Here is a 26,869-nt window from a genome sequence, read left to right as displayed (position 1 = left end):
AGAAGTAGACGTAGAGGAGTGGGATGACTTTCTTTTAGCCTAATTTTTACAATGTTTTTGTAATGTATTAATTATCACGGGCTGTAATAAAAAACAAGTAGTCCTATACTAATACTAAGAGTAAATATGGTTCGAATAGCCTATATTTTAGTAGGCTATAAATATGTGGCTATGTTACAGTTCCCCTTTGAAGCTCTTGTGTTTTTCTCCTTTTCCATCTCTCCAATCCTATTCTGCACACAGGTGATTGGAGATGAGTTTTGTTCCCATTTTTGTTGCAGTTTGCTGATTTTTGTACAATTCTGTTTTTGCTTTTCAGATAAAAGAGTGGTTTCAGTTTAATATGTTGCAGGCTCATTTATTGGTAATAAATAATTGATAATAAATAATATTGATGATAATAAATCATCAAAAAAAATTGGGCTTGTTTTGGGCTTGTTTTTGAAGCAGCGGTTGCTTATTTGTCTTGCGAGAGTTGGCAACAGTGCTTAGGACTGCGCATGCGCACTGGCTGATCTTGCCTGAAAAATAAGCTTTTTATAACGCTATTTGAGGAAAAGAAAACATTTTTGACACAGCTGTTGTCAGATTTCTTTGGTGATTTCAAATATGAAATTTAATCATAAGCTTTGAGAACAGTTTTGGAGAATTTGATGTTTCCCCATTCAAAGAGATAGGAGCTGCACTTGCATGCCTGAGAGGCGTTTCAAAGATGGCCGCCGAGTGACATGACTTGCCTTAAAGGGACTTTGATAATACCAGTTTACCATATCTTACAGTTTTTCTCGATTGCTAACACACAATTCATGAAACAATTCACAATTTTTTCACAACTAAACACAATCTCAAAACTACTCACCAACTTGTGCAAACTTCAAACTTCCAGGTCAAAATCAAACATTTTAGTCACTTTTGTAAGACTCAAACTTTGGCCTCAGATGGTACACAAAGCTGTCAAATACACTGACTATTTTCCTGCCTAGAGAGATCAGCAGTTAATAGCCAACCAGTGCAATAATATAAGTGCTGCAGCTTAATTTGCCAAATGTTCCGCCCCCTCATTCCTCTCATTGGAGAAAATCACGTTCAAAAAGAAGGCGCCGTGACGCTGTAATCGAAGCGATGACATAAGTAGACGTAGAGGAGTGGGATGACTTTCTTTTAGCCTATTTTTCAGTTTAATATGTTGCAGGCTCATTTATTGGTAATAAATAATTGATAATAAATAATATTGATGATAATAAATCATCAAAAAAAATTGGGCTTGTTTTGGGCTTGTTTTTGAAGCAGCGGTTGCTTATTTGTCTTGCGAGAGTTGGCAACAGTGCTTAGGACTGCGCATGCGCACTGGCTGATCTTGCCTGAAAAATAAGCTTTTTATAACGCTATTTGAGGAAAAGAAAACATTTTTGACACAGCTGTTGTCAGATTTCTTTGGTGATTTCAAATATGAAATTTAATCATAAGCTTTGAGAACAGTTTTGGAGAATTTGATGTTTCCCCATTCAAAGAGATAGGAGCTGCACTTGCATGCCTGAGAGGCGTTTCAAAGATGGCCGCCGAGTGACATGACTTGCCTTAAAGGGACTTTGATAATACCAGTTTACCATATCTTACAGTTTTTCTCGATTGCTAACACACAATTCATGAAACAATTCACAATTTTTTCACAACTAAACACAATCTCAAAACTACTCACCAACTTGTGCAAACTTCAAACTTCCAGGTCAAAATCAAACATTTTAGTCACTTTTGTAAGACTCAAACTTTGGCCTCAGATGGTACACAAAGCTGTCAAATACACTGACTATTTTCCTGCCTAGAGAGATCAGTTCAAAACACTGTTACAAAAACCTCCTTTTGGGAAACAGGAATCCTTTTGCTAGTCAATGTCTGTTACTGTATGTAGGCTAGTATAAATAGAGAGGTGCAGATACAGTAAAATTCAGCAGGAAAGTTTAAGGAAAGTTTAGTTTCATTACACTGCAAAATGATCTTACAGTAGATGAAAAGCAGAAGAGAAATGTTCAAAAACCAAACAACAGAATATACAGTAAACACACATTGGAATATACTGTCAGTTACTGTAAATAAATAAATACAACATCCTCTGCCAAGCTGCATTACAGTATTGGTACAGTAATATCCTTACATATTTGTTATACTATAGCAGTTTCTTAGTCTTCTGGCAAAATACTTTTTCTGCCTCTCCTAGACAGTCGACTCTCAGTTCTGCACAAATACAGTACATGTAAGAAGAACTTGGCAACAAATCAATTCAACAGCTCCGAGTTTGAGGGTTTGTGCTACAGTATTTACAGTACAAAGAATAGTGAAAGTTCTCTCATCTGAAGTACGGCTGCTATGTACTGTAATTGTAATGTGTAAGTAGTGTAAAAACCCTGTAGATGCGCAGGCCAGCTTTCCTTATGGTTATTCCATACACAAGAACATGGTCAACTATAGTGCTTTGTATTTCATCAGGAACAAGTGACCTTTGACCTCGTCCCCTTCATTTTTCTTTTCTCCTCCTATTCCTCTTTGTCTCCCACTACCAGGATTCATTTTTCAAATCACATAATCACCTGTGCTCTTGTTCATATCATCCTGAGATTCTGACTGGTGTGTCATCAGTTTTGCTACTTAATGTTCACACGTGGATAAATGTGTGCTATTTGTGTTCATTTTGTGATACTTGAGGTAGTTATATTGTGTGTTTGTGTTTTCTAAATGAGAACATGGTTAAACCTGTGCAAAATGATGTCGTTCTTGAGTAGAGTTTTGCAGAAAACACTAAGCAAATTGTAAAGTGTGAAAACAGGTGAAAAGTGTTACATTTTTTTGAGAAATGTGTCTTTGTTTCAAGAACTGTATGAATGGTTTGAAAACTTGTGCCAAATAAATCAGTTACAGTGTGTTAGCAATCGAGAAAAACTATAATAGTAGCAGCAAGTTATAGTATGTTGGCAGAAATTACATTCAGCTCACAAAATGCAATAAATAAATCAATAAATATCATTATTATTATTGTTGTTGTTGTTATTTTAAATAACTTATTTTGTCACATGCTGGCCAGGGATACTCACATGAAATAGATAATGCTGGGAATGGAATTTAAATTTTACGTGAAACAATAAGCACTCCACATTTCAAGTTCCACATGGTGGTCACGTGATCTCACAATATTACGTGCTTGTCTTCCATCCTCCTTAAAATAAAATAGCCAGTTCATGTTTTTAATTCACATTACTGTAACATGTCTTACCTTTTGGCAGACTAATCAAATATTCAAAGTTAAAAAAGAGATTGCAGTTGATTTTAATTTGGGTACTGGAAAGATGAGGTCAAGTTGAGCACAGAGCATTATGGCATACAATGTTCCATGCAGTGCGCTGTGTCATACCCTGCACATTGCAAATGCATCTGGGTATTCTATGTGCAAAAAATGTTGCACACTTTACTTATAATACACAAATAGTAAGAGAAGTATGTTAGTATGCTACTCTGAATAAAGCCAGAATTCCTTCTTGTGCCTAAAGGGCACTGATGTTTAAATGATCAAAATGAAAGTTGCAGAATGCACGAGGCTGAGCTTCACAGCCTCACAAAATCCATGCCTGTTATAGTCAGCGGGGCGAGTGCAGGAAATACGGCTCTCCATTCAATCTGTCTTTCTCTCTCCCTCCCCCTCCAAAAGACCGCCATGCCAAAGCCTCATGACATCCCTCAAACCTGCTTGAAAGGGGCTGCCCTGACAGGTTGCTGTGGAGAGGCCTGTCACAGCAAGGCTGGCTCTCAAAAACTCCAGATCATCGTCTCCCATGGGGAAAATCTTTCTCTCACTAACACACACACACACACACCTGTCAGGATCTCTTAACTGGTGTCTGGCTAACCTTGGGCAGCTGAAAAGGCTGAACAGCATTTTTTTTCTCTCTCTCTCTTTCTCTAGTAAGCCCTCTCTCATCCCTCCCTGCGGACCATCAATAATGCAGTGTGAATCTCCCTCCCTTATATGATTTATCAGGAGCAGGAGGGGATGAGGCTGCCCTTTCTGTATGTGAACATCTGCAGACATCAATATCCGACAGGGGGGCGCAGGTCAGACCCCAGCCGTGCTCCTGTGCCACGTCCCACTGAGCACGCAGGGAATACCTCAACGTACAGCCACGCCGTGCATTTCAAGCATCCGTTAGTCTGAGAGAGCGGGAGAGGAAATATATGAAGAGAAGGCAGACAGTCGCGGGCCTAATCATCAGTGTGAAAGCTCTTAAGAAATTAACTTGTCACTGGGGTATCACTAATTCAAAGGTCTAGTGTGAGATCACATTAAATTAACAAGGGAGTAATGTCAACAGCATTTAATATAAAAAAAAGTGAAATATTTAGAAAGAGAAGAAATTACCTCAGTATTTCAATATACTGCAAAAAAGACTTCTTGATGAGTTTTTAGTTAGGTGTTTGAATAAAAATGGTAAAAATCCTTAAAACAAAATTCATTTACATGAGAAGCAATTCTGCACAGGATATACAGACTTGTTTTCATATCTTGTTTATCAGATAATAACTTGGTTATGTTTAATTTAAAATGTGAGAATTAAAGGCCAGTGCAGGCAAAATACTATTGTATTTAAGATACATTCTCTGAAAATCTTGCTTGAAGGAAACCTTTTAAATGAAAAAAAATTACAAAAATATTAAGTGTACAATGATTTATCATCATCATCATTTCATGTACTGCAAAATAATATTGTCTTAATCATCACTTTTGATGTTTTCCAGTAAAATACCTAAGCATCCATAAAACCAAATAAATTAAGTAGAGAAGCAAAATGCACTAGATATAAACAGGCAAATTACAGCATTTTTTTCTTGTTAAATAAATATTTAGATTTCTGTTTAAAACAAAAAAATATTATTTGCAAATAACTTGCCAACTTATTTAATTCAGGATATATTCTCTGAAAATCGACAGTACACCCCAAAATGGAAACTCTGTCATCATGTATTCACCCTAATTTCATTCTAAACCTGTCTGGCCTTCCTCTGTAGAACACAAAAGAAGATATTGGTGGGTTTTTTTTTTTTATACGAGTCGATAAAGTCAGTGGGGTCCAATATTTTTTAGACCCCCAACATTCTTCAAAATATCTTCTTTTGTGTTCAGCAGAAAAAAGGACAACATACAGGTTTGGAACAGCATGAATTTTGGCTTTAAGTATGTTCACACATTTTGAAAATACATATAAAATATAATAATTACTTTTACAGCATTTTATGATCTTCTCCACATCAGTTCCTGTCCTCTCTACCCTAATAATAATTAAAAAGTCAACATTTAAAAAAAAAAAGTGCTTTGGGACTCTGACTACCTCAAATGCTGGCTAAATGAATAAACGATTTCAATAGTACCACAAATTTACAAAAGCACATTCTGACACATCTAAGATGCAAAATCTATAATGGATCCCAATGTGATAGAATGACTCATCACAGCCAGCTAACAAATTTAATACTGTGATGAGATCCTCACCGTGACCTTCTCATTGATGGAGTCCCTTTAAAATTAGTTTATCATGGCATCAGTGTCTGGGGGTCGTTAAGATCGTCCCGCACCATTGACTCTGACAGCAGCTAAATGCTACAGTGAGTATTTATGGGACACCCCCACGGTCTGCTGCAGCCAGCCAATCAGAAACGGCCACTACATTCATTGCAACACAGAGGTCAGTGAAGGCAAGAAGAACTTCTACACTTCCAGTAGAAAGCAATAGTGACTTTGAAACATCAGATTAAGCCATGCAGCGACTGATGCTTGAACCACAGGTCAGATATTTCCCATTGCCTCCAGTCGCTCAGAGTTCTCCTTTATTCTGTATCACAGAGAGTGATCAAGAGAATCTAAGCGTCTGCCCCAAGTGAACAATTTAATAGGGAAAAAAGAACCAGATACAGTAGAAGGATAGATAAATAAATACATTTCAAAGTCAAACACAGTTTCACAGGATTCAATGTGTAGACTGGGTTGGCATGTCCTCTGGGTGCCAGACTCAAAAGCTCGCTTGCTTTACTTCAAAGAAGACATTTGAATTTCTAATCTCGATTCTATCAGCAGGCCTGAGGCTCAGCGACTGGCAAGAACCTGCGTATACAGGAAAACTAGGACAGTATCATGGCAGCATTAGAGGGATTCACACCTAAAGCCCAATTAATAATTTTCATCATGACTTCAGGAGCCAAGCAGAAAATGGAGAGTCTGCGCAAGGATAATTGAGCGTTTGTGACTCAGCCGGAAAGTTTCTAATACTGCTGAAAGCATTTTGCTGTAAGGCCACAAAGATTTCTCAGACGATTCAGTCACATCTGCCACAAGATAAAGCGATATGTTGTGAAACAGTTAGAGAGGGATCTGTTTAAATGAGCAGCTGCAATGCAAAAAAAGTTCAGTTGCACTGCAGGACGTCCTGCAATAAAAGATACACCTGTTCAGGTGACATTTAGCTCCGGAAATGTCAAACATAAATGTGTGTGCTGCTTAATTTCATGTATTATGCATCGCTTTAAAAATGTGTGATTTGTGAGGAGTGTTGAGAGTCAATGTGGGGAGTTTCTAAACTTTCATAAAACTTCTCTTTCAATGCATCACTGATGCAAAAATAAAAATGAGTAAATGAATTGCCTATTCATTACGGTTTAAAAGTTTAGAGTCTGTATTAAGAAATTAATACTTTTATTCAGCACGGAAACATTAAATCAAAGGCATTTATGTTACGTTATAATGTTAAAAGATTTCTATTCCAAATAAACACTTGTTTTGAACTTTCTATTTATCAAAGAATCTTGAAAAAAAAAGGATAATGTTTTCCACAAAACTTTTAATCAGCACAGCTGTTTTCAACATTGATAATAATAAGAAATGTTTCTTGCACACCAAATCAGCATATTAAAATGATTTCTGAAGGATCATGTGACACTGAAGACAGGAGTAATGGCTGTTGAAAATTCAGCTTTGCCATCACATGAATCAATTACATTTTAAAATATTTTACTATAGAAAACAGCAATAATATTTCACAATATTACTGTCTTTACTATATTTTAAACCTCTGGCCCTCTTCGTTTAGGAGTCACACTTGCCTCCTTCACGGTCAAAAGTGACCGAAGCCTTGAAATGTAACTTCTTCTTTTTTTCAGGAAAATCAATGTAATATATTTTTGTTCAAAAATATTTTTTGATTATTATTTATGATTTTGAGGGAATTTTATGATACTATGCAATATTTATACAATTTTAATGAGCTATTTTCTCCATTAGAATTCATATTTTTTTTTTATTTATTTACTATTTTTTAATAAATGCAATATTTCACATTAAAATAGAGTGAAGGCATTTAAAATCCTTTTTTTTAAAGTGAGAATTGAGCCATCTTGAGGCATTAAAAAATAAAAACTTAATGTAATGTTGCGTAACCTCTTGTATTAGCACCCTATATATATATATATACAGAGGCTTTTGGATTCCCGTTGTTTTTAGACATAATTTCTTCATTTTTTTTAGGTTTTGCATTTAGATATACATCTAGACATTCTAAAAGACTACTTTTTGTCAAGGTTTAGATATTTTTGGTTAGATAAATATCATGTTTTACATTATGATTACAGTCAAACATTAAAATCTTGTTAGAAAGGGAAGACATAGAAAGCATTTTTGTTACTAAGTATTTGATCATTAAAAAAATTTAAGGAATGGATAGTGATAATTCAAAACACTTTATACAAACATTTTGTAATTAATTGATATTTTATTCAATGTAATTCAATAAACAACCAAGTGTCATCTCATCCCGATGAAGCTAAGATTTTTTAAATTTCAAAATATAAAATTTTTCGGTCAAAAATTACCAAAGAGGGCCAGAGGGTTAAATATAGTATATATGTATAATCTACTCTATTATGAATGCAGGCTAGTAAGCATAAGAGACTAAAAAGAAACCTATCGACCCCAGAATTTTTAATGGTAATGTAAGAATGAAAAAGTAAACAATATGAAAAAGTAAAATTCTATCTATCTATCTATCTCTCTGCTCTGCCTGTGCATGAGCTCCATCAGGCAGTCAACACAAACTCTTGTATTGATTGACAGTAGAGGCCATTGTCACTCATGTGAGGCTGTGTACACCTGTTGAGCTCCAACTCTTAAACCAATTCCTTCCTGTTCCCCATAGAGCAAGACACTTCACCCCAGAATATACGAGTCCCTGCCTGCTATCAATCAATAGAGCTGGATCTGTCAATACTACGGTAAGAAACTTCAGCTCAGTGACACGGAGTGACATTTTGGTGTTGGTAGGAGTGAAATGAGCCACGCTGAGGAGGAAAACATGCAGAATTTACCGACTTGATTTGATCAAGCAACAGTCTCAATCCTCCTAATTATGCCCTATGCTGTGGCAAAACTATTTCCATTTTATTTATTTTTAAAAGATGATTCTCATTCACACTTTTTGCTTTCTTTAGTCATGTACTTAAAGTAAGTCGCTATTAGCCTTCATGTACATAGTACGCTCTATAAGACCTCTGTAGCGGTACTTGAGAGTCATCTAGTGGCCAAATAATATAACGACAACAAACAGCTGGAAACTCGCACGAAACCCCCAGAGGAATAATCCACTCATTTATTCCAACAACGACCAAACTCGTTTAATTGTATTTCATGTGAATGGCCACCATTATTTAGCATTTTTATGAAAGAACATAGAATGCATTTTGCTGAAAGAAAAAGACTGGTTTAACTGGGTCGGATCAGCTCAAATGTGCCCATAATCCTTCTAAAACTGTCCAACAGACCAGCAAGCTAGACCACGTTTTTATTTACTTTTTTTCTTGAGTAGTACGCTCAGGAAGTTGGTCATTCATTTGTATTTTTATGTTCAGCATGGCACAGAATAAGGTAAAACATGGGCAAGCATAACATGATGTAATGTAATCAAAAGCTTTACTCAAGTTTTCCTTATGCAAAAAAAAAAAAAAAAGAGGAAAATAAAGTATTTTCACTATATAATTGTTGCATCAAAGCAACTTTTCCCAAGTTCAGATTTCCAACTTTCACTTTTCTCCTGCATCAAAACAGGAGGATCTGAAACTCGGCTTCACTGACAGCACAACAATTCAAAGCTGTTGAGTGTCTTTGAACAGTTGAAAGTGATTTACAATAGAAACACACTACTGACAAGTCTGACACGGGATATGTGAGCAACAAAACAAACGTTTTCTCAAGTTTCTTTTAAAGTCAAAACATTTATATGCAGATCCTGTTCTTGATTTTTAAATACTGAAGTTTTAACACAATACTTTTTCAATGGTTTTATTGACCTTGTACAGCTAAACCTTCCTAAGAAACATGCCTTAAATGAATCTGAGATTAGTTTAATCACCGATTACATAATTAGCCATTATATGTAAACTCCAGCTGGTCCAAAATGCAGCAGCTAGAGTTCTTACTAGAACCAGGAAGTATGACCATATTAGCCCGGTTCTGTCAACACTGCACTGGCTACCTATTAAACATCGTATAGATTTTAAAATCTTGCTTATTACTTATAAAGCCCTGAATGGTTTAGCACCTCAGTATCTGAATGAGCTCTTGTTACATTATAGTCCTCCACGTCCGCTGCATTCTCAAAACCCTGGCCATTTGATAATACCTAGAATATCAAAATCAACTACGGGCGGCAGACGGCCATGGGGACAAGACCACAGGAGCCAGTTGAGTCCTCTGCACAATGTGACATTGCTGCAGCCTGGAATTGAACTGCTGGTTTTGTCTGGTCAGAGGAGAACTGGCCCCCCGACTGAGCCTGGTTTCTGCCAAGGTTTTTTCTCCATTCTGTCACCGATGGAGTTTTGGTTCCTTGCCGCTGTCGGCTCTGGCTTGCTTAGTTGGGGACACTTCATTTCCGGCGATATCGTTGACTTGATTGCAAAGATACTATTTAAACTGAACTGAGCTGGATGATGACATCACTGAATTCAATGATGAACTGCCTTTAACTGAAAAATGAGCGTTTACTATTGTCATTTTGCATTATTGACACACTATTTTCCTAATTAATGCTGTTCAGTTGCTTTGACACAATCTGTATTGTTAAAAGCGCTATATAAATAAAAGTGACTTGACTTGACTTGACACAAAGATTACATACCAGTAACCTTATTACCTTAACTGTTGGTAGAATATTAATAAAAATTTCTAGGTAACACTTGAAAATAAGTTCCAAGTGGTTAACATTAATCCAATAGCTAGCATGGCCAAATAATGAATAATACTTTTACACCATTTATTAACTTAGGTTAATTTTTATATATACACTAATCCAAGTTTACTAAATTAACAATTACTATATTTATAAATTAACATTAAGCTAGATACAAAATGCTGTAAAAACGCCATCAATTAGTTCATGACACCTGATACAGTTGGTACAGTTAACCAACTGAACCTTATTGTGAAGTGTTAGCAGTTTATAATTTCTCAGTTTGACAGTTCAGTATTGAGCAGTACACAGTGGCGGGATAGTATGTTGTGTGTGCAGTGCTGAGACTGATGGGGATGAAGTTTAATATTCTTTATGACAACCTCAGTTATATGAAGAGTAAACTGGTGTACTCAGAACTGCAGAGTGAGTACATAAAGACAAGTTACAAAAACCCAAGATGTCCTCTTCAAAACCTCTTAACACTAGTCACTAGTTTTAACTCTGAATAAAGTTTGTAAATACTTCCTGATTCAGGAAAGGCACAAAACATTTCCAGCCTGAGTGATTAGATGTCCCATTGCATGTCCATTGAAAAGAAATATCATTCATTTCTTCACATAGCATCAACAAAATAGGAGAATATTGTGACCACTTCCTGTCAACCTAGTAGCTGTCTTAGGAGAAGTGTATCCCAGCGGAGTTGAATGCATGAAGAAGCCTACCATAAAAAACGGATGCAGAAAAGATACTTAACGAACACCCCTAAAAAAACAAAAAAAAACAATAATGAAGCAAAGTGCATCATACTTACACCATGAAATCATCTATATCCATGGAACGTGCCCTCTTGTCGCTAAACTTCGACTCTTGAAGGATGCTTTCAATTTTCTGAGCAATGTTGAAATCCTGTTGTATTTCCTGTAATACAATTTGGAAATGTATTTTAATGCAAGGGTTTCAGCAGACTTTAAGAGGGTACATTGTTTAAACCAATTTAAAAAAATTAAAGGAATAAATTAAAGGGAACGACATGTCAGCATGTTCTCTAAATGCAAACTTTTTTTTTTTTTAACATAGTGTAAAGAGAATATGTGAATAACTTTTACTCTACCTTCAACTACCTACCTAATTTTTGTATTGTTTTCCTGTGCAAACATCTAAATCTTAAATCAAGATACATTTACTTGATAAGCAAAATGGCATACAGTAAGATAACATATCTTGCTTTCTGAGGAATTGTTCAAAATAAAGCGAGTTAAAGATTAAAACAAGACAAAATATCTGCAGATGGGCTAAAAAAAATCAACTTAATTCAAAGGGAGAAAAAAGTCTTCATTCCTTATTGACAGACATTTGTTTGCGTTTTACTCAAACACTTCATTTTGTTCAATTTCTCAGAAAACAGACTTCAACTATGTTCATTTTGCATCTCAATTAAATTAAACTAGTTTAAGGCTGTACTTTACAACAAGACATAAATACTAAGGAAGACAACTTTTTTTTGCAATGTACGTGACATCTAATGCAATGACTATGAATTTAGGACTTTCTGCCTAAATTTGTGAAAGGGTGAATTAATGCTGCGTTCAAGTCCTCCTGGAACGTTCGTACTTACGAGTTGACAAGTCGTAATTACGATGTCAGGTGCGTTCAAGTCAGTTTAGTCGGCACAAGATGGCGGTGTACCTTCTTTTAATAAATTACAAGAAAATACAACATGGTCTGCATTTTTTTACTTGGATTTCAGCTGCGTAACAAGAACATGACCAATTTAAGTTTATAGAACAACTAAACTATCAATTTAATAAAAAATTTACCGTCAACTACAGCATCCATCGATTCCGCCATGTTTCTCATTGACACGCCCCCAACTCGGAAACTCGGGGCTTAAAGAAAATTTTGAGTTTCCCACTCGTAATAACGACTTTGTGGTGACGATCTATCCAACATGACTTGAACGCACCATAAGACTTCTTAAGACCCACAAAAGCCATGAATATAATGGTGTCTCAAGTCAAGTATATTTAAAGTGTCAAAGTGAAGCAGACTCACCATGTTGTGCACGGAGCAATGGATTCTGTAGTTCTTCTCCAATAACTGTTCAACCGCAGCAGACCTACATTAAAAAAAAAAAAGGTCAGTTCCATATCATGACTGGCCAGCTTCTTAAATTGATTACTATTGATCACTCAGCAAAACGCCATTTAGGGATGTCTTACTTGAAGGCAGCACTGAGTGTTTTGTTCTTTCGGACAAATGCAATTCTGACAAGACCATCCCATTCCTATAAATGTGGAAAAAACAAGACTATATTATTTTCAATAACTGCAAAGTCAGTATACACACTTTAATTAATAAGGACACTTACCTGGAAGTTGATAGGCGGTGGAGGATTTTTGGGCTCTATCCTCACCACGCTGGACTCTACTTTTGGAGGTGGTCTGAAATTATTCTTTCCCACCTTCATAAGCATAACATTTTAGTGCAAGATTTTACATATTAATTATGATAAGAATGCATTAGGGCTGCACAATTAATCAAATTTCTAATCGCAATTACAATTACGGATGCCACAATTACGTAATCGTTCAAAGCGGCAATTAATCGTTCAAAGTCCACTTATGTTATTCTGCACGCTTACGATTTTCAGTAAGTAAGATTTAAGTTTTTTTCTTTCTACATGTTATCTTAAGGGTTTTTCCATTGTTGTTAAAGTGTTTTCAGCTTGTTTATTTTCATATAAAAATACTGCATGCAGTTGCATCAAACAATGGTATAAACATCATTCAATGTAAATGGTGATAATCGTAATTAATAATCGCAATTACATTTTCAAGGGAATAATCGACAATTATGATTTTTGTCATAATCGTGCAGCCCTAGAATGCATTAAATGAATCTGAGCAGGCACCAACCTTCATGAGGTGGTCCACACGGGCTAGGAGCTGTGTGTTGATGGACAGCCTGCAGTATAGCTTGTCTCCAGGTTTAGCCACCAACCGCATGGCAAATTCCCTCTGAAACATCAGCACAGCACACCTACAGACAAAATAAATACAAAACTCAATTCAAACTGATCTAACATTTCATTATTATTTTCCATTGTAATGCAGTGGGTTTTAACTGGTTTTATAAAGTCGTAGACAGTATAATGGGGAGAAAATGAGCCACTCTTACAAATATGAACGGAAGAAATCATAATGCTCAATATGATGGCAGTATCTTTCAATTTAAAGAGTGAAACAGTAGTTTGTTTACTCTATTCTACATTCACGTTTACAGAACCAGCCTGAAAAACAGTTTCTCCAATTTCTTACCTAAAAAACGGCCTGTGAAGTAACAGCTTGAACACGAAAGGTGATGATATCTAGAAAAAAAAACTCAATGTGAATACCAGTGATTTGTTAACGCTTTACAATGAGGTTTCATTTGTTAACTACATTAACATGACAAATACTTCTAAAGTTTATCTCAGTTAGTTTCTGTTCATTTCAACATTTACAAACACGGCATATTATTAAAATCAAATCTGTTAATATTATCTATTGGACCTGAGCTAAAAAACAAAAAACAGCAACAAAAAATGAACAGTTGTTTCAATAACTAATGCTAAAAAATGTAATAAATACTGAAACAAATGTGTTGCTGAATGTTAGTTAATGCATTAACTAACATTAACTATTAAATAGGACCTCGTGAAGTGTTACCACCAGTAACTCTTAAGACAGATCTACAGCGAAAAGAAGAAACAAATCTCTGAACCAATACCTGATATGGCAAGTTAGCCACGCAGACATCAAAAAAGGGGAGCTCTGTCTTGAGGACGTCTCCTATGAGGATCTGAAGCTTGTTTTGCATTGGACTGCATTGAAAACAGATTTTTCGGTCAAACAGGTGCTGAGATCTTGACAACAGTGGCAATGAATGTGTATGAAAAACACTCACGTGCACTGGACTCGTTTTTGAAGCTCAGCAACAAGCCTGGTGTCCAACTCACATGCAACCACCTTTGAATTATAGTAAATGAAGTAATTATGTGAATAATAATAAAAAAATAAATATGCATAGCTACTGAAAATCCAACAATAAACATTTAATGTAACATTTACTTTCTTGGCTTTCTCCAGAAGTTTGACAGTCATGTTACCAGTTCCAGGACCAACTTCCAGAACCACATCTGTTGGTCGCAATGCTGCCTGCAAAGACACTTTTGTGTTAAATCAACACACAGATTATGTTGTGCTGATACAATGTGGTGACACTGACACATACAGAAAGCTGTTACCTTCTTTAGCAGAAAGATGACTTGCCAGAAATATAAAATGAAAATGACAGAAAATTTCAAAAATCCACATTACCGACCTTCTCTATGATGCCGTTGACAACCAATGGATTTTTTAAAATATGCTGACCAATACCAGTATTGAACATAATTCCTGAAACAGATCAATAAACATTGAAAGTTTAAACGTCATAAATAATGTCACAATAAACATTCTTAGTGGTCCGAAAAGCAGGCTTCATTTTCTTAGTTATAGCATACACAGTACAAAACATGAACGCAACCTACCTTGACTCTTCACCTCCTGGTGTTGTCGAGATTTTTTCTCAGCTTTAACCTTCGGCATTTTGATAAGTTATGTTTGAGATTCCAAATTGTCAAATTTACAGTACAACTGTGCTTATACGTTTACTGTATCAAAAACACGTGCAGCAACTGCTGGCTTTAGCTCCTTTGGTTTCTCTCGGCTGATCGGATGGAAATCAGTCGACAGCTCCCTCTGGCGTCGTGGAGGACACGTGGAGGAACCGGAAGTGACCTTTCAGTGCTGTTTTGCGGGTTCTTTTTCGCGGCAATCCGAACGTGATGCACAGATTGAGGAGGAATGTGACAGCTGATTTTTTTATGTTAATATAGAAGGTAATGTTTAATATTACTATATAATCTGTGTTAAAGATAAGTTTCTTATTTCGAGCTTTATCTTCCGCCGAATAAAATTGTATTTAACGTTAGAAAGCAAAATAGGTTGTCAAGTTGTTGTGTTTAGCGCCAGTTCAGTGTTTTATTTAACGTTAGCTGGACTCTAATATTTCTCTTTGATACAATTGCGACTGATGAAATCTGTTATTCGGAACATGTAACGTTATGCATCTTCTTGCTTCTGTTCTTAAGTTACAGATTCTTCATATTTGAACATCAGAGGACACAATAACAATGGCATCAGTCACTGCAGAGGACATCAAATGTGAACTGGACACTTTCAACATCGCCTTCAACAATGACACTGTAGATAAAAGTAAATGTCAAGTTTTTTTATGTTGTTTTAATTTTTGTTAATATATTATTATAAATACGAATTTAGTGAATATGTGTAAGCATCTTGTTTTTAAGCCCATAAATAATAATGTACTTGTTCTAATAAATGTATATTGTAATGTACTCATTCTAATATATTTTTAAAAATCACTTACATTGCTGGTAGATTATTTTTGCACAAATTAACACAATATATATATATATATATATGTGTGTGTGTGTGTGTGTGTGTGACCCTGGCTGTGAAAACCCAGCTCATTTTTTTTTGTGATTTACGGTTTTCTACATAAAAGCATCCTTCATAAGGTAAATAACATTCTGTGAAAATGAAACCGTGATTTAATATATCAAACGTTTATTCAGATTTAAAATCGCCAGTGCAACCATAACCTGACCTTCCAAAAATTACCTTAAAGACAGTGTGGAATAATTGGCATGGTAACCTTTTAACTTCCAGATGATATAATCAATTTAATATACTTAACTTTAATAAAGTTGTGTTATGTGTTTGTGTAGTGCAACCCCTTCTCAAAAATACGGCACGCGTGGTGGGCGAGGAGAGGTGGTTTCGTCATTTGGGGCAGTGCAGGGTCCTCGCTGGACGGGTAAAGGACAGAGCGCTGTGAGGGTTGAGATGCTAGAAGGAGGAGAGAATTCACTCATCAGCAGCTACAAATACATGTTCCAGAGACTGAGAGACGTGCGGGACGGTGAGGCCATGTTCTTGTTCTTTTCCAAATGTGCATTGTCATGTTGGATGTGGATTCTTCCACAATTACTGCAACAGTTCTACCTGCATGGCGGGATGTAGATTTGTGTTTGTGTTGCATGAAACATACAGATTGTCTTTTTTGATATTTATATATGTTCTCTATGTTGTCTATAGTTTTGACCGAAAAGATTGAAGAACTCGGAGAGGAATTGCGAAGTCATTTTAACATAGAGGAATTCTCTCCAGTTTCATTACCTGTTCAGGTACAAGCACAGACATTATCGTGGACATTATAAAGAAAAGAGGCTAAATAATTCTATTTTTGAAGTGATAAAAAGGAAAATATCTGTCTGCAAAAGTTCATTCTGCAGTCTGTGGGTATCCATTTTAACTAGATGTGATCTAATTTTTTTACTCTCTCTCTCTCTTGTAGGATAGCATCACAGTGCTGGGGCAAGTGTGTTGTGACAGTAACGGGAAGCTCAATACCCAATCTGTGCTGCTGGAGGCCGGACAGGAACAGGGGGGCAGACAGGTGCCTGTGGATCTGTCTGAGCTCAAAGAGTTCTCACTTTTTCCTGGACAGGTGAGATACACACCTACTATTTGATGCATATTTTTTCTTTTTCTTTTATGTTTGTATTTATCTTATTACGACGTAATATTTTTATATTACATATAATTTTCAGGAACCAGAATTATTAGTAATTCACTTAAAATTCTGATTATTATGTATCAGGGGATGTATTTTCCCCCCATCTTTAATAATTATGCAATGTGTTTGGCATATATTATTATCTATATTAGCAACATTCTATTATTCTCTTCTGTAGGTTGTCGTGATGGAAGGTATGAATCCCTCTGGGGAGAGGTTTGTTGCTACCAAACTATACGAGGTATCTCTCGCAATTGGCACTTTTTAAATGAAACCTGTTTGGGTTAAGTTAGAATTTGGTAAATTGTAAGTTATGATATTTATTCTGTGATTTGTTTCCCCACCAGGGTATTCCCCTGCCTTTTTACTGTCCTTCCGAAGGGAAACAAGAAATGGATGAGGGTAAGATTGGTGAAAATGTATTAAGAACTTCCCTGTTGAGATCAATGCTCATATTAAACCCTTCATGACACAAATTCTCAGTGTCTGAGCCTGTGATGGTCATGATGGCTTGTGGACCGTACACCCCCTCTGAAAGTCTGACCTATGACCCTCTGATTGACCTCATTACTATCATCAATAAAGATCGTCCTGACATGTGCATTCTGGTAGGTATATTTATCTCTCTATCATAAGAGTATGACTGCTTTTAGGGACATTTTAATACAACTTATTTAAATCTGAAATTTTTGACTAGTAATTAACTATTTATTTCTCTTATAGTTTGGGCCTTTTGTTGATTCCAAACATGAGCAGATTGAGGTAAACCAGGTTTTGTGTGTTTTTGAAATTCTTGTATTAACATTTTTCATCATGGCCACAAATGTAACCATTTGATGCTCAACCATTTCAACAGAAAAACCAGGTAACAGAAACATTTGAAAACATCTTCAAGAGATGTGTGGACAGCATAGTAGAAGGAACCAAAGGGTGTGTATATCAATTTTTTCTTTGTGTCTTTTGGAAGTGCTCACAATGTACAACTGTTTTCATTGCATGCATTCTTTTATTATAGGTCGGGATGCAGGTTAGTGTTTGTGCCGTCTCAGAGGGATGTCCATCATCATTACATTTATCCTCAGCCACCCTTCAACCTGAGCAACCTCAGCAAAGATGATTCAGCGGTGAGATGATTAGCTAAATGCTTTGAATCTAATTGGCCGTCTTCTTTATTTTTAAGTGCTGGTGATTAATATCATGAACTTATCTTTGTGTTATTCAGGGCAAACGTAATTAGAAAGACATGGCTTTATTTAATGTCTTAATGCTTAAACTGAATAATTAAATCATTTCTGTCTACTCTTGTTGTTCAATATACATTTTCCACCCCTAGCGAGTGACCTTAGCCCCTGACCCCTGCACGCTCCTCATTGGTAATGTGACATTTGGCCTGACCTCTACAGACATTCTGTTTCATATGGGAGCTGAAGAGATCAGCAGGTAATGCTAATGAACCAGCTAGTAATTATTTCATGAAAACAACCTAAAACTGTCATGTGAATTTACATTATTTCATTAATGTTCAGTGGAATGAGTGAGCACAAGCACCGATTTACGGTATAATTATGGTTTTTGCAGTGGCACGGGCACAGAACGTTTCTCGCGGATCATGAAACACATGTTGACCCAGAGAAGGTTAGTAGAGCATATTCATTTCTCATCTTTAAAATGAAATTACCTCAGGTTTGATTAGTAATAAAATGTTGTTTGCCTGTGCTCTTCTCTGCTATTCCTGAGATTTCATTTAATTGTTCTTTTAGCTACTATCCTCTCTATCCTCCTGCGGAGGAAGTCAACATGGATTATGACAAGTTTCAGCAATTCGGCCAAATGAACCTCACACCTGATATTCTTATCGTTCCTTCTGAACTACGGTATTTCATCAAGGTAAATCACTCACATTTTCAGATACGTTGATACCATGTCAAATAAAAGGTTATATTAATTCTGACTGGAAAACTAATTTTGCATTATTTCTCAGGATGTGATTGGCTGTGTGTGTGTCAATCCTGGTCGTCTCACTAAAGGACAGGTGGGCGGGACTTACGGAAGGTTACTCATTCAGCCAAACCCTGTGCTGGTGGAGGGGAAGAGAGTGAGCCCATGTATTGCAGGACAGGTGGTGAAAATATGATACAATTTATCCTTTCTACTGCTTGAACTTTATTAAATCATGTCTGTATTTTTTTTTGTCTGTATTAAAACTTTTCACTTAAAGTGGCTGGAAAATAAAATACTTTGTAAAAGGCTGTTTTGTCCAGTTGTTGTCTAGTTACCATGTCAACAAAATCAAAACTTATCTTGCACATTCCTGGTCTTACTGTGAACGATTCATCAGCATTATTTCTCAGGATGTGATTGGCTGTGTGTGTGTCAATCCTGGCCGTCTCACTAAAGGACAGGTGGGCGGGACTTACGGAAGGTTACTCATTCAGCCAAACCCTGTGCTGGTGGAGGGGAAGAGAGTGAGCCCATGTATAGCAGGACAGGTGGTGAAAATATGATACAATTTACCTTTCCTACTGCTAGAACTTTATTAAATCACGTCTGTATTTTTTTTATGTCTGTATTAAAACTTTTCACTTAAAGTGACTGGAAAATAAAATACTTTGTAAAAGGCTGTTTTGTCCAGTTGTTTACCATGTCATCAAAATCAAAACTTTCCTTGCACATTCTTGGTGTTATTGTGAACGATTTATCAGTACGTTATTCCGAAAACTGTCATTTTCTTCCTCTTTTCTGTATCATTGACGTTACTTAGACCAGTGGTTCACAACCCTGGTCCTGGAGGCACCCCAACACTGCACTTTTGCATGTCTTAGACCACTGACTTAGACAACAGGCTAATGGATAATGTTCATCAAAAGCCAACTAGCCATTTAGGCATTCAGGTCTGGCTTGATTCTGAGTTGAATTGGCCATTTTATTTGTTGAATAACCTGTTTCGCTCAAATGCATGGCATTACAGAAGTAAAACTAGGAAATGAATGTGGTTATATATAAACTTTTATTACAGGATCAGCCTGAACTTTATTTTAAAAAGTAAATTCATTGGTGAAATCAGTTCATATATCGCACATTCAGAATGCTACTAAAACATTCTCGAATGAGCTGTTATAAAAAGCTTAAATATACATGCTTTTATACACTGAACATGGTAACAGTGAGCACATTTACAGGTGAAGTGTATACATTAATTGGAGAACTGTGTTCAAACAGATCTTTAGTTGGGTATGTTTTCTAGTCCCATTGCAATGTCCCTTAATTTAGGATCATCCCTCCAGTTGACTTTACTGGCCAGTATGATTCCCTGAAAGCAAGATTTTTATGACTAAGAGGTTCAAAATGCAGTGTTTCTAAATAAATAGACAGCAAGGTAGATTAAATTTGAATATGTACACAAGCAAACATTGAGAAACCACATACCCGCAACACATTTTGTAAAATGGTGGTGACCTTCTGGTATTTCTGTAGGACCGCTTCTGCTCTTTCCTTAGCTCTCTGTTGAACTTCTCCTTGGTTCTCCTTCATCTGTTTCAACTCATTTATCTCCTGCATTTTCTTCTTAATTTGTCCTTTTAGGTCTAGGTAAACATGAATGAGATTATTTTCTACGAAACTGCAAAATCACAGCAGAAAATGCTTCATTAAAATAGTAAGTAGGGTTGCAAAGGGGTGGAAAATTTCCAAAAATCTCTGGAATATTCCAAAAAATGCTGGAAAGTTTCCAAAATTTCTGAAATGTTTCTGAAATTTGCTGGTAATTTTCCACCTTTTTGCAACCCTAATAATAAGTACCAAGTCTTTCCTTTTGGATATCTGTGATCTGGTCCTGAAGCTCTCGTGTTTCCTGGAAAAAAAGATCAGCAATTAGTGTTATATGGCCATAAAATTGTTTACAAATTGAATTATTCATAAAATGACAATGCTCTTTCTAAAACATATAGCAGAGCAGGGAATGTCCCACCTTTAAAATTTTCATGGTCTTTTCACAGAGCTCAGTGTTCTGATGGGTCAGTTCTTTAAGTGCCCTGTATAATGAAAAATATTATTACAGTAACTGAATATCAGACTACATAGATAAGACGTATTTAAATTAGGATTCACTCACTCAGCATCTGCATCATTCTGAATCATCTTTTCAGTAATGACGTTCCAAATCTGCATTCTACACAAAAACAAAGAATCACTTTGGACACAGCTGGACATTGGATTGCAAACAAATAATTATTATTATTATTATTATTATACCACAGCATCTTTACCTGTTCAATACCAGCGTTTTGTTGAAATATGAGAGTCTTGCCTGCTCTATTTCACTTTCATACTTGGATCTACAGTTTTAAATATATGAACATCAGGTTATTTTGTAACATATTGTATATGTACAAACATACATATTCATAAATTCAAACACACTTACAGATCTGCATCACCTTCACATGACTCTTTATGTTTTCCTTAGAAACAAACACTACAATTAGCATTAAGTTAATTATTAGTGGTCAATATAAGTGTTGCTTATTCAAGCATAAATTTAAGCTTACCCATGCTGACTTTAACATTCATTTCAAAACACTGATTTTCCATTATTTCTTTCATTCTTGCGGAGAGAAAAAACAAGACATAAAAGAAACAGACTGAGTATAGTTATACTTATCTATTACATATTGTGTATATGTGACTCTGGACCACAAAACCAGTCTTAAGTCGCTGGGGTGTATTTGTAGCAATAGCCAAAAAAACATTGTATGCGTCAAAATTATTGAATTTTCTTTTATGCCAAAAATCATTAGGATATTAAGTAAAGATCATGGATTGCAAAAAAAAAAAAAAAAAAATCCTTGATACCACAGCATCTTTACCTGTTCAATACCAGCGTTTTGTTGAAATATGAGAGTCTTGCCTGCTCTATTTCACTTTCATACTTGGATCTACAGTTTTAAATATATGAACATCAGGTTATTTTGTAACATATTGTATATGTACAAACATACATATTCATAAATTCAAACACACTTACAGATCTGCATCACCTTCACATGACTCTTTATGTTTTCCTTAGAAACAAACACTACAATTAGCATTAAGTTAATTATTAGTGGTCAATATAAGTGTTGCTTATTCAAGCATAAATTTAAGCTTACCCATGCTGACTTTAACATTCATTTCAAAACACTGATTTTCCATTATTTCTTTCATTCTTGCGGAGAGAAAAAACAAGACATAAAAGAAACAGACTGAGTATAGTTATACTTATCTATTACATATTGTGTATATGTGACTCTGGACCACAAAACCAGTCTTAAGTCGCTGGGGTGTATTTGTAGCAATAGCCAAAAAAACATTGTATGCGTCAAAATTATTGAATTTTCTTTTATGCCAAAAATCATTAGGATATTAAGTAAAGATCATGTTCCATGAAAAATTGACCCTTATGGTTTTGTGGTCCAGGGTCACATATAGTGCTCTACGCATTGGTGCAAGAAGATACAAATAAAATAATGCAATAATGGAAAATCACTTTAATAAACGTGTGGGTGTCACCCCCTCAGAAGCTGATGCTGTATCAGGCACACTGTTGTTTATTTCAGCTGGATCAACATCTGAAGAGGGTTCATCATGATTACTGAGACTCATCTTTGTATATCTGTGCAGAAATAAAAACCACAAATCCTATTCAAAGTTCGGTTGAAGGTTTTAGAGACCCTAGATATAAAGCGTATATAGATTTTATTTTAGATTGATGATACAAACTAGATAACTGATAATAACAGAGGGTTAAAGCATCAATAATGGCTGTCAAATGAGCTTTGAATATGTCCAATGTTCTCGCAGCGTATAACCAATGAATTCCTTTGACTTCCCAGTTGTTTACAATAACCGTATAAGGATTTTTTTTTTTTTTTAAACTAACGTTACACCAACCATGTAAGCGTATTTAAACAACTTCCCGTTTCACTTACCGTCGCTTCTCGTTCTTTCTGTTGCTGCTTTTGTTTACTAATATTACTTTTTATTGCAAGCCTCCAAACCGCGCGACTTCAAACCAGTCTTCTTCTTCTTCTTTTTTTTCAATGGCCGTTCACTCCTTATAGGAGTATTACCGCCACCTACTGTATATCCTACGCACATGGGTGATGTACTGCGTTCAGTCTTCTTCTTCTTCTTCTTCTTCTTCTTCTTTAAATTTTATTGGCGGTTGGCAAACCAACTTAACGGTGCATTTACCGCCACCTACTGGACTGGAGTGTGGGCAGTACTTTGAGAGAAAGGAGGGCTTACTTGGAGCTGGCTGAGGCTTGCGTTTTGTGCTTTTGCATTTCCTATCCATCCGAAACTGTAATAATTACTTTTACTATGTTCTGAACAATCTTGTAAGATGGCCTTTGTGGGATGTACTTCGCTATGCCCTTGTAGATTTATCCAATATGCCAGCATGATCTTGATCCTCCTAATACGTAAAGGCATCTCTCCTGTCTCAACTTGTAACGCAGATACCGGTGATGATTTAAACGCTCTAGTACAAATCCGAAGTGCCTGTGCCTGTTCCACATCAAGTTTTTTAAGGTTTGATTCTGATGCTGACATATATGCTAGGCAACCATAATCTAACGCTGCTCTTAAAAGAGCCTGATAGATGTTAATGAGCGATGACCTGCTTGCTCCCCAGTCTTGTCCTGATAGACATCTTAAAACATTATTTACCTTTTTACATTTATTCCTAACCTTATCAATATGTTGACACCAGGTCAACTTCTCATCAAAAAACACTCCCAAGAATCTTACAACCTTAACCTGTTCAAGATCTTGCCCATACAGTTTAAGTAATACTGTTTTAGGACGTTTGGAAAAACATATAACTTGTGATTTTGAGATTGAAAGTTTAAATCCCCATTTATTTGTCCACTGTTCTACATTCCTTATTGCATTTTGCATTTTCCTTCTTAAATATTCTATATTCCGACCTCTAACCCAGAGTGCCCCATCGTCTGCATAAAGTGACTTGCCTATGTTTCCTTCAACCTGATCAAATATATCATTAATCATAATATTAAATAATACTGGACTACATACACTGCCTTGTGGGATACCATTTTCCACTGTATATCTATTTGAATATTCTGTGCCTACTTTAACTTCTATTGTTCTTCTATTCAGGAAATCTAATACCCAATTATACATCTTGCCACTTATTCCTAATTTATTAAGTTTAATAAGAAGTCCGTCCTTCCACAGCATATCGTATGCCTTTTCAATATCAATAAATACAGCAATTACATTTTCTTTATTACTTTGAGCTTTCCTAATGACTGACTCTAGGCATAGTACAGAGTGCATTGTCCCCCTTCCTTTACGAAATCCAGATTGATGTGGTGATATAAAACCATTTTTTTCAATATAATAATCTAATCTATTTGTTACCATCCTTTCCATGGTTTTCCCCAATTGTGACGTTAATGCTATGGGTCTATAGCTAGATGGATCTGACGGGTCTTTGCCAGGTTTAAGTATTGGGATTTACTTCTTTCAGTCTAAAAACCATAGACTGTAAAAAAGAAAGGTCTAAACTGCCGCCAGGACGTCTTGGCGTCACGTGACTGTCATGTGACCACGGTGATGATCCACTAAACCCCGCCCACCTGCATTAATCTAAGTATGAGCAGAAATAAAGGGCTGGCCGTCACAGGCCAGTATTAGCACAGTGTTTAGTGTGTTTCGGAGGTCAACATGGGAAAATAAGGTTATAATACAATACTACATAGCGTCTTGTTGGTAAGACTGTATGTTTATTAAGAAGCGTGGCTCTATATATTTGAAATGTAGCGTTATTTTAAAGGCAGAACCACTTGTGATGAATGTTCTTTCCATGGTTTTCCCTAATTGTGACGTTAATGCTATGGGTCTATAGCTAGATGGATCTGACGGGTCTTTGCCAGGTTTAAGTATTGGGATTTACTGCTTTCAGTCTAAAAACCATAGACCGTAAAAAAGAAAGGTCTAAACTGCCGCCAGGACGTCTTGGCGTCACGTGACTGTCATGTGACCACGGTGATGAGCCACTAAACCCCGCCCACCTGCATTAATCTAAGTATGAGCTGAAATAAAGGGCTGACCGTCACAGGCCACTATTAGCACAGTGTTTAGTGTGTTTTGGAGGTCAACATGGGAAAATAAGGTTATAATACAATACTACATAGCGTCTTGTTGGTAAGACTGTATGTTTATTGTGCTTATTAAGAAGCGTGGCTCTATATATTTGAAATGTAGCGTTATTTTAAAGGCAGAACCACTTGTGATGAATGTTAGCAGGATGAGCTATTGTATAATAAATTAATTTTGCGTTTTGCTGCAGTAATCTATTATTGATGTGTGATATCAAAGCTCATTAATTAGAAAAATTCGCATGTAACGTTACGTGTGCATGAATTGACAGCCTGTTTCAAGTTCATTCCATATGATTCAGTAATGTGACCGCTGAAAACACTTTTTCCTTTAAATTGAGTAGATTTTTTTTTTTTTCCCCCTTTCTGAGCTCACTAGCAGATATTTGTTCTTTATTTTGAACAAATTCACTTAAAACAAGACTTTGGGGGTTGGGGAAAGGGCTTAAAAATCTTAAGGTCTTAAATAAAGGTTCAAAAGTCTTAAATGTACCTTCTTAAAACCTTGTAGACAAGTCACTTGTGCACAACCGTTTTGTTTTACTGTTCTCATTAGATTTATTCATTTGCAGGTTGTGCGACCTCATGCACCTTTAATTAAATTTCCAGATCGGAAGGATATCCCTAAGCCAAATGGTCAGTAACAAGCCCATATGTTGCTGTCATTGAATTTAACTTATCCATTATTTTGGGAAATACAGTATTTTTATGTTTAATACATTAGAAGTTTTAGTCTCCACAATGCTACATCATAGAAAGTGCAGTAAAATTAAGACGACAAACAATAATTTCTTTTTAAATCATGGTAGCAAACATTAAAGCTGGCTCCCCACTACTTTGTTGGGAACACATTTTCCATGTGCTGTATTTCCAGTACAAGAGGCACTGAAGGTGCTTGCAGCCTGTCTCCCACAGATCTCCCCATCCGCACCTCCACCTACAGCATCAATATCACCTCCACCCAGACCACCGGGACCCGTCAGCCGACTGCCTGGCACCCCTGACAGCATTGATGTAGTTGGAGATCTCCCTCACAAATACCGCAGAAGAACCCTTGCTTTAGATGAAATGGACTACATCCAGGTTAGTGTTCACTTTAATTTGAAATGTCAGTAAAGAACATTTTGGATTTTTCTGAAGCTAAACAGACAAAATTATGAATGCTAACAAGATTAGTAAACAATAATGGACATGAACATGGACAAACCACTGATAATAGTTTTGTTCTTTCTTTCAGCGTGGTGGGCCAGAGTGACTGTTGTCTGGTCTGGTTCATTCAATCAGATTCTATTTGTCAAAATCAGTTGCCTGACATTTTTTTCAGTATAAGAGGAGTTCATAATATGTTATACAGCAAACCAAACTAATTAAATTACAGTTTATTGTACATACATATTTGACAGCTGTAAAGCCTGTGCTTGGTCGTTTCATTATTTAGGTGCTCTGTATTTACATTAAAATGCAGAACTCTTTGCCTTCTTATTCTTCAGTCCATCTGTTATTTAATGCCTGTTGTATTGGCTATACTGGCTAGTACCTCTAATGACCATCATGAACAGAGTTTATGAATTTCCTCTTCCATTGCATTATATGTTTTGGATTCAGAGAAAAGCACTCATCCGAGTGTCAGCATATTCTACAGGTCTAAACAAAATGGATCACTATGAGTATTGTGAAACTGAACAATTAAAATATTTACTAATTTTTGAAAGCTTGTTGCAAGTTTTTTTTTTTTTTCTTGCTTTAGCCATAACCATCTTTTTT

General features: G+C 36.0%; 4 protein-coding genes across 5 annotated transcripts; 2 read left to right on the top strand and 2 right to left on the bottom strand.

Moving 5' to 3' along the window:
* Positions 1-10,188: 10,188 nt before the first annotated feature.
* Positions 10,189-15,006, bottom strand: dimt1l (DIM1 dimethyladenosine transferase 1-like (S. cerevisiae)). Its single transcript, XM_016515794.1, has 12 exons — positions 14,827-15,006; positions 14,619-14,692; positions 14,366-14,452; positions 14,202-14,263; positions 14,025-14,118; positions 13,574-13,623; positions 13,172-13,295; positions 12,625-12,717; positions 12,476-12,540; positions 12,309-12,372; positions 11,068-11,174; positions 10,189-10,974 (listed from the first exon to the last, which is right to left on the bottom strand). The coding sequence occupies exons 1-12, from the start codon at positions 14,882-14,884 to the stop codon at positions 10,932-10,934; spliced, it is 921 nt and encodes a 306-aa protein (XP_016371280.1). The 5' UTR covers positions 14,885-15,006; the 3' UTR covers positions 10,189-10,931.
* Positions 15,007-15,078: 72 nt separating this feature from the next.
* On the top strand, positions 15,079-19,174 carry LOC107710902 (DNA polymerase alpha subunit B-like). Its single transcript, XM_016515771.1, has 16 exons — positions 15,079-15,177; positions 15,436-15,553; positions 15,867-15,879; positions 16,090-16,283; positions 16,460-16,548; positions 16,719-16,871; positions 17,119-17,181; positions 17,288-17,342; positions 17,424-17,548; positions 17,664-17,702; positions 17,797-17,870; positions 17,956-18,064; positions 18,274-18,380; positions 18,519-18,575; positions 18,701-18,827; positions 18,922-19,174. The coding sequence occupies exons 2-16, from the start codon at positions 15,472-15,474 to the stop codon at positions 19,072-19,074; spliced, it is 1,440 nt and encodes a 479-aa protein (XP_016371257.1). The 5' UTR covers positions 15,079-15,177; positions 15,436-15,471; the 3' UTR covers positions 19,075-19,174.
* Positions 19,175-19,909: 735 nt separating this feature from the next.
* Positions 19,910-23,033, bottom strand: LOC107710910 (centromere protein H-like). 2 transcript variants are annotated; one of them, XM_016515780.1, is made up of 10 exons: positions 22,907-23,033; positions 22,465-22,590; positions 22,088-22,143; positions 21,964-22,000; positions 21,806-21,874; positions 21,052-21,108; positions 20,908-20,971; positions 20,739-20,790; positions 20,367-20,524; positions 19,912-20,250 (listed from the first exon to the last, which is right to left on the bottom strand). In XM_016515780.1, the coding sequence occupies exons 2-10, from the start codon at positions 22,578-22,580 to the stop codon at positions 20,164-20,166; spliced, it is 696 nt and encodes a 231-aa protein (XP_016371266.1). In that variant the 5' UTR covers positions 22,581-22,590; positions 22,907-23,033; the 3' UTR covers positions 19,912-20,163. The 2 variants fall into 2 exon arrangements, with proteins under 2 accessions (XP_016371267.1, XP_016371266.1); XM_016515781.1 differs by lacking the exons at positions 21,806-21,874; positions 21,964-22,000; positions 22,088-22,143; positions 22,465-22,590; positions 22,907-23,033 and adding exons at positions 21,206-21,274; positions 21,364-21,400; positions 21,488-21,540 and having other exon boundaries at positions 19,910-20,250.
* A 346-nt stretch (positions 23,034-23,379) lies between these two features.
* On the top strand, positions 23,380-26,591 carry LOC107710901 (28S ribosomal protein S36, mitochondrial-like). The gene is made up of 4 exons (XM_016515770.1): positions 23,380-23,510; positions 25,578-25,741; positions 25,980-26,188; positions 26,343-26,591. Exons 1-4 carry the CDS (start codon positions 23,380-23,382, stop codon positions 26,358-26,360), a joined length of 522 nt encoding a protein of 173 aa, XP_016371256.1. The 3' UTR covers positions 26,361-26,591.
* Positions 26,592-26,869: the final 278 nt, after the last annotated feature.

This window comes from Sinocyclocheilus rhinocerous, unplaced genomic scaffold (genome assembly GCF_001515625.1).
Source record: "Sinocyclocheilus rhinocerous isolate Xijiao unplaced genomic scaffold, SAMN03320098_v1.1 scaffold327, whole genome shotgun sequence".
NCBI lineage: Eukaryota > Metazoa > Chordata > Actinopteri > Cypriniformes > Cyprinidae > Sinocyclocheilus > Sinocyclocheilus rhinocerous.
Note: the sequence above shows the minus strand (reverse complement) of the source record. Positions and strands in the feature narration are given on the sequence as shown.

Excerpts from the sequence above, each read along its gene's own strand:
- dimt1l (XM_016515794.1), bottom strand. The coding sequence starts at position 14,884 with ATGCCGAAGGTTAAAGCTGAGAAAAAATCTCGACAACACCAGGAGGTG. Across the intron at positions 14,693-14,826 it reads CCAGGAGGTGAAGAGTCAAG|GAATTATGTTCAATACTGGT; the intron begins GTAGGTTGCGTT and ends GATCTGTTTCAG. Across the intron at positions 12,718-13,171 it reads GTGTGGACCACCTCATGAAG|GTGGGAAAGAATAATTTCAG; the intron begins GTTGGTGCCTGC and ends ATGCTTATGAAG.
- LOC107710902 (XM_016515771.1), top strand. The coding sequence starts at position 15,472 with ATGGCATCAGTCACTGCAGAGGACATCAAATGTGAACTGGACACTTTC. Across the intron at positions 17,343-17,423 it reads GAAACAAGAAATGGATGAGG|TGTCTGAGCCTGTGATGGTC; the intron begins GTAAGATTGGTG and ends ACAAATTCTCAG. Across the intron at positions 17,703-17,796 it reads CCAAACATGAGCAGATTGAG|AAAAACCAGGTAACAGAAAC; the intron begins GTAAACCAGGTT and ends CCATTTCAACAG.
- LOC107710910 (XM_016515780.1), bottom strand. The coding sequence starts at position 22,580 with ATGAGTCTCAGTAATCATGATGAACCCTCTTCAGATGTTGATCCAGCT. Across the intron at positions 22,144-22,464 it reads ACACCCACACGTTTATTAAA|AATGAAAGAAATAATGGAAA; the intron begins GTGATTTTCCAT and ends TCTCTCCGCAAG. Across the intron at positions 21,109-21,805 it reads AAAACGCTGGTATTGAACAG|AATGCAGATTTGGAACGTCA; the intron begins GTAAAGATGCTG and ends GTTTTTGTGTAG.
- LOC107710901 (XM_016515770.1), top strand. The coding sequence starts at position 23,380 with ATGATCTTGATCCTCCTAATACGTAAAGGCATCTCTCCTGTCTCAACT. Across the intron at positions 23,511-25,577 it reads TCCACATCAAGTTTTTTAAG|GTTCAAAAGTCTTAAATGTA; the intron begins GTTTGATTCTGA and ends TCTTAAATAAAG. Across the intron at positions 25,742-25,979 it reads GGATATCCCTAAGCCAAATG|TACAAGAGGCACTGAAGGTG; the intron begins GTCAGTAACAAG and ends CTGTATTTCCAG.